General features: G+C 42.0%; 1 protein-coding gene across 1 annotated transcript in view; it reads right to left on the reverse strand.

Moving 5' to 3' along the window:
- UBE2N (ubiquitin conjugating enzyme E2 N) overlaps nt 1-10,687 on the reverse strand; it is a 34,186-nt gene extending 23,499 nt beyond the window's left edge. The window contains exon 1 of the mRNA XM_004269543.3: nt 10,511-10,687. Within this exon, the coding sequence (XP_004269591.1) occupies nt 10,511-10,540 (30 nt within the window). The 5' untranslated portion in view covers nt 10,541-10,687. The remainder of the gene's footprint in view (nt 1-10,510) is intronic.
- Nucleotides 10,688-11,308: the final 621 nt, after the last annotated feature.

The raw sequence follows: 11,308 nt of genomic DNA on the forward strand, positions 1-11,308 counted from the left end.
TATGACTGAATGTCTAAGAGAGAAGAGCGGGGAGGAGAGAAGAGGAAACAGAAGTAAATTGTAGGCAACTGGGTAATGTTAATGTAATTAATAAAGAAAAGAAACACCAAAGGTACTAATGCAAGGGAGGGGGAGACAGCAAAATGAATACATTCCACTGTAAAATAAAGTTGATTTTAAAATGTGTGCAAGACATCTAAGTGGAGATAAAAAGTAGGCACTTGGAGAGACCTGAGACTCACCATTAGATTTTGGAATCACTGATCAATGCTGACTGCAGCCAAGAAAATGAATAAATGTGTTCAGGAGAATATATAATGAGAAAAGGTCCAAGGTCTGAACCCCAAGAGAACATGAACATTTAAAGGCTTTAAAACTATCATAGCAGATAGGATACAGGCCTTCATATTAGCTATACTGGAAAGCTATTCAAAATTTCAGAATATTGCTACTACTCAGCATTTGTCCTGGGTTGTTTTTTTTTTTTTTTGAGAATTGCTTAAAGTCCAATTTAAAAGCCAAAAAGGAAAGTCAGTTCCAGGATTAAATGATCATGGCTTTGTCTCAACGAGAACTTTTTAAAAAGGAACTAGAAATAATGGAGGCCCAGGAAAAGTGAGTTGGCCAAGGTCACAAAGTTTCTTAATACTTAAGACAAAAATAAAAGTCAGTGCTGTTCCTACCCATTATTCACCAGAATTGGCTCAAGTTTTTCATTCTCCAGCAATCAAAACCAATCTTTTTTTTTTTTTGGCCGTGCTGTGCAGCTTGCAAGATCTTAATTCCCTGACCAATGATTGAACCCAGGCCCGGTGGTGAAAGTGCCCGCTGGACTGCCAAAGAATTCCCCAAATCCAATCTTTAACGATAAAAATTTACTGGCTGCTGACAATTTAAAAAATAATAACAACGGCTCACAAGGCTAAAGGATACTTCTTAAACGTTAGAAAGAAATGCAGGTTGCAAATGTGATTAGTTTTATGGGAACCAATACAGATTTTTACCTGCTAAAACTTCTGCTTTGCTTCATTCAGCATTGTAATTTCTTAAAAGTATTTACTTAGAAAAATTTCAACTAAAAAAATTTAAAAAGGAATGAAGTACTGATACATAGTACAATATGGGTGAACTTTGAAAACATGCTAAGTGAAAGAAGTCTGACACCAAAAGCTGTATTGTATGATTCCATTTATATGAAATGTCCAGAATAGGTGAATCCATAGAGAAAGTAGCTGCACGGGTGCCAGGGGTTGAGGGAGTAGGGACAGAGAGGGACTGCTAAAGGGTAGAGGGTTTCTTCTTCGGATGATGAAAAAGTTCTGGAATTAGAAAGCGGTGATAGTTGCACAACTTCGTGAATGTTAAAACCACTGAATTGTACATTTGAAAAGGTGAATTTTATATGTGATTTGTATCTCAAAAATATGAAGCATTTTGGTTTTCCTTTCATATTCAGTAAGATTTTAGCATTTTTTCTATGAAGTGGAGACTGGAATAGCAAAAGAAAGTGAAGGGGAAATCATCTGTATTACTGGATTATTTTTAGTTTGTAACAGTTTGTATACTGACTTTTTAGTAATGACTATATATCCATGAATTACACTTCTAAAGGAAAAAAAACTCTTTCAAATTAAAGACTGCATTTGAAGTGTCTGTGGTCCAAGTGAAGAAGTGCTGACTCATGTTACAGTTTTAGCACTGCTCAAATATCTTCCTAGAGTTTGATATGTCTAACCTGGAATGACATTCTTCTCCCCCGACCCCGTTTTTCTACTTATCTTTCAAAATTCAGCTCAAATGTCACGCCCCTAAAAACTTCTTTCCCTAAACCAAACTTGGAGGGTTTCCCCATCCAGAATGTCACATCTTCGGTGTTCCCACTGATGCTTTTGTTTTCTATATGAGAAACTACTGGCTTTATGTATGATTTTAGTTCTACCACATTCTACCCAACTTCGCATTGAAGCCAAGCATATACTAGGCCATTGTTTCTGCAAGGTGCACACTAAAATCATCTGGAGATCTTAAGACAAAACATAACAAAAAAAATTCTGGGGCTGGCAACTGTTAAATTTATAAACACCCAGGTAATTCTGATGCACTACCATAAACTGCTCAGATTACAGACCAATATTCACAGAAAATATCTTCTACTTCCTACCACTCAAGACATCAGCAGCCCACCCAATTAAACTAAGGGAAGATTCTGATAAGAAATAGGCAAGGTTTGGCCAAGTGTTTACTGACCTCTAATCACAGTCAGTGGCAGGAACCTGAACGGAGATTGCAGCACTTTTAGTTTAACCCTTATCTGAACCACAACAATAAAGACAGGGTAGACAGAGTACTTCGTTCAGGGGGAAAAAAAAAATTTACTTAATGGGAATAGCTCTTTTACAGCTAAAGGTAAGAAACTTCAAGCTTTATAGCTGTAAATCACTGTGCCTCCAACTGTGAAAAGAAATGACTTTTTTAAAAAAGCCAAAGCAAGAACTGCAGTGCAAATGTAGGGGGAATTTTACTGGAAAGCACTTTTCCTTATTCTCTCTAAATACAAGTGAGGAAATTAAGTAGGTACAAATACCCTCCACTTAGTGGAAAACACGAAATTCAAATTAATATATAAACAAGTGTAAGATAATTCTATCTTTAGGCTTACTGAATGAAAAACGTCTTGTTTAAAACTCACATTAGAGTGGTTATGGTCTGATGCAGTGATACCTCAAATGTATTTTCCACCTGCTCTTTAGTTCCTTCTCACTGGAACCCCGAACTTCCCCAAATCCAGGGACCCAGGAGAGCAGGAGAGGAATATGCCACCCCAGAGAGGCAGTCCATCTTAAGGTAAACTATATTACTAAACAGCACTCACGCAAAAGCCTGTAATTAAACTACAATAAGACACTATCCACCACACATAATGGATCTCTGGTATATATAATGCATTCATGCTTGCTTTCTCTCCCTCTCTCCCTCTTTCTCTCTCTCCTTCCAGCTTTCATATCTACTATTCCCTGTGTCCACTCTCCCCACTGCTCTTCAAGTTTAAAAACACTCCTCAACAGATATTGATACCTTTTCTCAGACTATGGTAAATCCCAGATATTCCTTCTTTTATAACACATCTCACTGTAATTTCTTGTTTCACAGCTCTATTTTTCACCAGACAGCGATGCCTATCTTTTTTTACTGGCTTAGTGAATACATACTGTGCATTCAATAAATGTCCATTTAATTGAACTGAAACATGTTTTATGAATGGATAATAAAAAGGCAGACAAATCGCAATGTTATGGAAGATTGAAATTTGGCCTTGGGCTCTTACTAGCTTACTAAAGCCACTTTTGCCCCTGCTCCATAGTAAGGGGGTAAAGGGGATGGTAATCCCAATGGTCCTTAAAGGTCACTAAAAACACAGTGACTTTACAGCAATAGCATTTTCCTTAGTATAAACTATAAAGAAATCTTAGAAAGCTCTAAAGAAATAAAAAGCACCCATAGTCTCAAGACACAAAGATAACATTTGTTAGATTTCTTTCTAGTATTTTCTCCACTACAGTGCCTTCAGTCACTGGATTGTAGACTTTAAAAATAAAAACTGATTTGCCCAAAACAGACCAAACCTCTGACAGTGACATATTGTGATGGTACTGAAAACTAAAGGAGTTTGAAAATATGAAGAGGAAATAGACAATTAAAAAAAAAAAAAGCAGGGCTTCCCTGGTGGCGCAGTGGTTTAGAGTCCGCCTGCCGATGCAGGGGACACGGGTTTGTGCCCCGGTCCGGGAAGATCCCACATGCCACGGAGCGGCTGGGCCCATGAGCCATGGCCGCTGAGCCTGCGCGTCTGGAGCCTGTGCTCCGCAACGGGAGAGGCCACAACAGTGAGAGGCCTGTGTACCGCAAAAAAAAAAAAAAAAGAAAAAGAAAAAGATGTCAACATTAGATTCTGAAACCAATGCCTAGAAGTACTTCAAATTATAGCCTAATCCTAATTATTCAGAAACATCTGAGTTACAGGTCAACTCAGAACTATAAAAATTTCTATGCCTAAGTATCCCTAGGGGATTTTAGAATAGCTACATCCAGGATTTTAACAAACATACAATGCCCTGAATGGTGTGGTGTAGCTCTTGGAAAAATGGATAATAAAGAATGCTTTCTGTTGATTCTCTGAGGTCTCTTAACCAGTTACCTACCCATTTCTTCCGATCACACATGGTTTCTGTCACCAGAGATGCCAGGGCCACAGACCTCACTCTCAGACTATGGTGATCCCACATCCTATTTAATCTACAAATTGAAGATGACTACTTAGTATTTAAAATAAAAAAAACTTGGGAAGCATTTTTAAAAGTTGCTAAGATTTTAGCTGAAGTTAACTGATTCCCTATTATTCATCTCCTAATTTGTATATCCATGCTGATGTCCTTCATACATTACATTTCTTTCATATAGGAAAAAAAGAATTCTTATTTCTTGATGTAACATTGCTACATATATTATGCCTTTCAGATCTATTTCATTTTTAGAAAGTAAAATTATATAATATAGTAATTAAGCACCCACATTAGAACTGTGATGACTACAACCATAATGTCCAAAGCTCCTGCTGCATGCCATCCTCATTTCCTTGGTTCTGCTATTTATTTCTACAGTGCTTATGCATCAATGTTCATGATAGCACATTCAAATGTATGTTCAGAATCCATACTACTTGAATCTGAGGTGCGTAAGTTATTTTCTTCTTAAATCCATTTACACATAGGTAAACCGAAACACTAGATACAGCATAGGGAAAAAAGCAAAGATACTGACTTGCAGGCCAGGAATCTCAGTCATCCAATTTCTTTGGCCTACAGTCTCCTTATCAGAGAAGGAAAAGGATAGTGTTCTCTACTGTATATGGCTGTAAGTCATCACAAGTGTGGGAAAAAACTCAATTACTACAAAGCAAATGCATAATATTTCTGATATCATTATTTAGCATGCTGGATACTCAGGAAGTACTTAATAATTTGACAACTCTCAATTTCTATTGTGTGAGAGCTGATCAATCTGGACTGAAGAAAGTGCTTGACAAAGAAAAGCTTAAAAAACAACACTTGATTTTTAACCTACTTTCAGTTATGCCTACATTCCATAATCAAAACATTAGGTAGTATATTAAATAATATCCATATAGCCTGAAAGTTTAATCACTACCAAAAGTAGTTCAGGGATTCTTAACCTGGAATCCGTGGAGATCGAGGGGATTCACGAATAAGCTTGTCAAGAATCTGAATCCCCAGAAGTCATATGCAAAAAGTATGGTTTATTGTACTAGGAAGAAGGTCAGAAAACTCTTAAATTGGGACAACAACCAAAAGAGCTAAAAACTACACTGTTTCTACTCAAGTTTTTTTTTTTTTTTTTGCGGTACGCGGGCCTCTCACTGTTGTGGCCTCTCCCGTTGCGGAGCACAGTCTCCGGACGCACAGGCTCAGCGGCCATGGCTCACGGGCCCAGCCACTCCGCGGCATGTGGGATCTTCCCGGACCGGGGCACGAACCCACGTCCCCTGCATCGGCAGGCAGACTCTCAACCACTGCGCCACCAGGGAAGTCCTCTACTCAAGTTTTTACTATATGAGTTTATCTGCTTCCTAAGAATGTTTTAATTACGATTTATAACAAGTCCATCTTCATCATGGTAAGTTTTCATGCCTTTTTTTTTTTTAAATGGGAAAAAACATTATGAGCCAAAGATTCTCAGGGCTTAAAAAAAGGGTCAGTTTTCTGAATCGTTTTTCTTACTAAAAACTACCTTATATACTAAAATACATATCAAATGAGTGGCTTTTAAATGGTGATAAGAGGGACTTCCCTGGTGGCGCAGTGGTTAGGAATCCTCCTGCCAACGCAGGGAACACGGGCTCGAGCCCTGGTCCAGGAAGATCCCACATGCCGCGGAGCAATTAAGCCCATGCACCACAACTACTGAAGCCCGCACACCTATAGCCCGTGCTCTGCAACAAGAGAAGCCACCACAATGAGAAGCCTGCGCACCGCAACAGAGTAGCCCCCGCTCGCCACAACTAGAGAGAGCCTGCGTGCAGCAACAAAGACCCAACGCAGCCAAAGATAAATAAATAAAATAAATTTATTATAAACTATAATTTTAAAAATCTGTATTTTTTAAAATAAAAATTATTAAAGTAAAAAACAGAACTCAAGACTCAGTCAGCTCATAACAGGTTTTTAAGAGTTTGAAACTAAACCTCACCAAAGAGAAAATAAATTGTAGGGAAGACTGGTGAAATTCTAATTTCAGAAGGTTGGTTTGCTAGGTTTTAATCAAATAAGTCAACTGCTTGAGTAAGTTAACTGTTTCCTAAGCCTATATTTTATTGACTTCATGATTAATTTTGAGAAGAAAATTAAAGGAATGTCATTCTGTCAGTGTAACACGTAAAGCTGAAATAAATTTGTTTTTGACCAAGCCACTACTACAGATTTCATTTATTTGTTCGCAAAATACTCCGGTTCTTTATGACAGATAGATTAAGGAGGATCTCTTACTTTAGGTGGCTTTCAACTTATGTGACTTTAAGCTTTAATTGCTCTGTCACTTTTAGAGACTAAAAGAGGTTCTGCCCAGGAAAAGAGAGAGAAAAAAAAAATCCTATAATTGTAGCTAAACACGTAACTGCCAAGATTCAGTGTAACTCATACATGTGCAAAATATCACTATATATAAGACCATTCATTACAGCACTGTTTGTATAGCAAAATATGGGGAACAATCTAATAGTTATCAATATGCAATTAGTTAAATTAAGGCCTAACCACAAGGTTCCACAAAACAGCTCTTTAGAAAACTAGTCACCTCGAAGACATAGGTGGGGGCAAGGGGAGGAATCAGGTACAGCAGTTACTTGGGGAGGAGGGGAATAGGCCTAACATATATGCACTAAGTCTCTCTGGTCTTTTGGGAAGAATATACAATAAAAGTTGTGGCTGTCTGGGGAGGGAAACTGGAATGCTGAAGGACAGATGAGTCTTAATTTTCCTCTATGTACCCTTTAGAACCTTTCAAAGGTGCTCTATGTATTTCCCAGTCAACAAAATAAAAGATTGATTTGTTTTGTTTTTAATGAATTTATGGGTAGAATTAGAAACTTTTAGCTCAGGCACAGATTCAGATAGAATCTACTGAGCAGTAACAATGTCAAATTATATAGAATAACTCTCCTGAAACTTTCTTTCAAAGAGACTGAAGCTCATTCATTCATTCAATCAGTATTTCAGAGCCGAGACATTAGATTTGCAGGTTATGTGTTCTAGGCATTTCAACAATGCCCAAGTCATCCAAGAATTCCTGCTTTCATGGAGCTTTAGTGGGAGTAGAGATAAACAGTAAATAATATAACTTTGAGTGATGATATGTGCTATACAGAAGAGACGAAATAGGGGCTAAAGAGCAACCATGGGGGAGGAGGGAGGACTGTGTTTTAGGACAGTTAAGGTAATCCTCTCTGAGAATATGACATGTGAGCCAAGAACTGAACATTATGACAAAGCAAGCAACGCAATAAACAGGAGGAAAGCCCTGTGAATGGAACACGCGTAGCCTCTTATTGTTCAGGGTACAGCAGAGCAACAGTGTGGCTGCAATGGAGTGACCCAAGGGGAGAAGTGTGGGAGATGATCTCAGAGGTAGGCAGATCCCAGATGGATGGAGGGCCTTGTAGCTAGGAGGGAAAAAAAGTCAAGATTTTAAGTGTGCTGCAGAACCTCTGTGGAGTTCTGAGCAGGGAAGTAACAAGATCTATGTTTTTAAAAGTAACACTAGCTGCTGTTTAAAAGGAGATCAATACAGTAGGCCAGGTAACAAATGATGGAACTGAACAGTGGTTTCAGAGAGATAGGGAAATGTGTCTGATTCAGGATATAATTTGAAAAATAGAGCCCACAGAATTTGCTACTGGATTAGAAATGGGAATCTGAGTGGGACAGCAACTGGGTGAATAGTAATTCAAAAAATCACCTTTATGTGTATGGTTACAGTTGTTAAGGTACTTTGACATATATTACATCATTTCATAATAACAAGGGGCAGGGGAAGGTCACACTGGGTCAAGATCCAAGTTCTGCCTCCTGCCAGTTTTAAGACCCTAGGAAAGTCCTTTGAATGGGTTTCTAGCCTATATAATGTATTGTCTACTTCACAAGACTTCTGCAAGTACCAAGTGGTTGAAGAATTTTGCAAATGTAAATAATGCCCATTTTGAGGTAGAAAGCATCACACTGTCCAATGAGAGATGGTACATTCCCATCATTCAGGACAGTAGTGCTACCCCATTATATTCCACTGCCACCATTATATTCCACACAGAACCTTGTATTGTAGTTGACATAGAAGAGACAAGCTTCTTTTTTTAAATTCTGATATAAAAAATAAACATTTTCACAGATTATGAAAAAGCCTACATAATATAAGCATGGGCACTAGAAAGAAAATAGTATAATCTTTTAATCCTTCCTAGGGATTGGAGAAAACAGTTCTTTTTGCTATAAATGGCATTAAAGTAAAACCACCGAACTCTTACAAGATAATACCCAAACCAAGGGACCTTTCATTAGAGAGATGTTATCAACAAGACTTTAAATTAAGAGTATATATGACTTATCACTGTCTTGTTTTAAATAGCAAAATGCAAAAGCCTGGTGTAAACTAAATTATTGTACGCCAAATGAACTGAATTATGAGGACTTCAACTTATTGCTTCAAGTCATATCTATAAGTTTATATACAAGGTCCCACAGAATTTATTTTTCCATCTAAGACTTTCATATTATTGCAGAATATCTCCAGCATTAAGCAAAAATGAAAAAAATATGTAAAGTCTTTCATTCATTATGTATTTTGGAGAATTATCTTGAATGTCAATGTGTACTAGGTACTTAGTCGATAACCTGAATAACAGTAAATAAAAATCCAAGGATATCTGATGTACACACCCCTCATTTTCAAGTGGGGCCTCAATAAACATGACCACTGGGGCCATGTGATTGTATTACAACCACATTGTTAAGTACCCTCCAACACACAGCCATTAAACTGCCTTGGACGGAGTCGAAGACAAATCTTTAACACAACAAATGAAGATTTTGTTTTACACAACACTATGAAGGTTCACATCATTAGACTCCAGCGCACAATGACAATCTGTTCTACTTCTCCACTTGCTAAAACTTGCTACTTTACAAAACACGTCTTATTTCTCTAAATTAAGCACCTTTAGGTCAGAGACACCCCCATCTTAGATATATTTCATTGCAATCGCACTACACAATACACCATCCTTCAATCACTTAGCATGCATCTCCCCCCAAACTTAAAGGACAAACTAGATTAAATACACGTTCAGAGTTACAGCAAACAAAATGATGCTGCAATTTAGACACTTTAACTCGCATACTGAGCAACACAGAGGTTCAACTAATTTCCTTCACTAAAATTGACCAAAAAAACCTAAAGGTTTTGTCTTCGTGGACTGCAAGAAACATTTCACGTCTGAGGACTTGATATTTATGTAAAGAGTTTACAAAACCAAGATGAATTTTTCATGGTTCCATTGATACTTGTCAAAGAACATATTCATGAAGAGCTAAAAAACGGTATTGATAATTTAAAGCGCACAAAATCGAGAGGCAAAAGGTTTCACAAGGTCCCCCGTACCTGTACTGCACCCCCTCCCCCAATCCCCGCTCGGTCTCGTGTTAGAACTATTTCCTCTAAACAGAAACAGTCCTAAAAGAGTTTGCCAACTAGAGTAAACTCACTTCGCGAAGATAACGAGCGGAAACGCATTTAAAGAGGAGATCACGGAAGCGAGAGTGGCGGGGCGCGGAGCCCCCACGTCCCCCGAACCCCGGCAGCCAGGGGCGAGCATGTGCCGGCGGCTGCAGGATGCGCGGCCCTCCCAGAGCCGCCTCCCGTGGCACAGGGCCCCGCCCGGCCTCACCCTCCCGGTTCATTCATTCTGAACCTGCAGCTGCCGCACCCCCGCGCTCCCGCCCGGGCCGAGACACGGATCCGAGGCCGAGGGACCATGTCGGGCCACAGCCCCCGCCTGGAGTCCGGGCCCCGCCGCGATTCCCGCGCGCCCGCGGCCTCCGCTCGGGGGTGGTCTCAGAGACCGCGGAGGCCCGCTCCCAAGACCAGAGCCCCGCAAGCCCGCGGCCCCACCCTCTGCCAGGGCGCGGGCCAGGCCTTCCCCGCTCGCGGGCCGACCGCCTGGGAGCCCCCGATCCCCGCTGCCGGGCTGCCCCACTGCGGCCGGAAGTCTCCCCGGCGCCCCCTCCCCAGCGCCCGACTTCCCTCGCCGCCGCGGCCAGACCCTCTCCGCGCTGCCTCGGGCCTCCCAGCGCGGGCCGTGGGCCGGAGGAAGCGAGGGACCGCTCCGCCCGGTCCGCCGAGAGGGCAAGAGCAGAGCGGGTAGCCGGAAGCGGGCCCGGGCGGTTACCTTGATAATCCTGCGGGGCAGCCCGGCCATCTTGTCAGATCCCGAGTTCGGCCTCTGGTCTCGTCTCCGGCTCCGCTCGCCTCACGCACGAGTGGAAGTCCCGGGCTCCACTTCCGGGGAACGTTGCCGCGCCCGCCGCTGCCGCGCCGAGGCCCCCCGGGAAATGTAGTCCCTGCTCGGGCGCGGGCGGACTTCCCTCGGACCTGGCCCCCTCCCCCGCGCTCCCCGCCCCAGCCGCGGCCTGGGGGTGGCGGAAGTGACGCGCCGCGGCGGGGCAGGGATTTGGGAGAGGTAGTGCGGGGCGGCGCGGAGCCCCACAGAGCCCCGTCGCTAGTGGCCGGTCCTGGTGCGCGCTGGTGGGACTGAGTGGTCTGCGACCAGCAGGCCTCTTATCCGCGGCCACGCCCGCGCCAATGGGCGACGTAACAGAGGCCTGGCCGTAGAGGTAGCCCATTCGTTCGTTCGTTCATTCAACGCTACTGCAGGGTGCGCGGTCGGGGCTGGCGCTGGCCGAACGCCTGAGGTCAAGTTGATCCGCGAGCTCCTTCCTCACAAGTAGGGGAAGACCGAAAGTCAGTAGCAAAGCTCCCAACTGTGGGTCTCGAAAGTTATCCAGGAAAAGCCTAGCCAGAATTTTGATGTTTAAATTTCGCATAAATCGGGTGTCTTTGACACACCCCTTAGACCAGGAAAAGCTAAAAGGGTTTGGAGAGAGTTGGGGGGCGGGGAAGAAGAATGGCCTCTGAACGCCTGGCCCTAGTGGTTGACTCGCGGATTGGAGAGCTGGAGGAATGACCC

The sequence above is a fragment of the Orcinus orca genome, chromosome 11 (genome assembly GCF_937001465.1).
Source record: "Orcinus orca chromosome 11, mOrcOrc1.1, whole genome shotgun sequence".
Classification (NCBI taxonomy): domain Eukaryota; kingdom Metazoa; phylum Chordata; class Mammalia; order Artiodactyla; family Delphinidae; genus Orcinus; species Orcinus orca.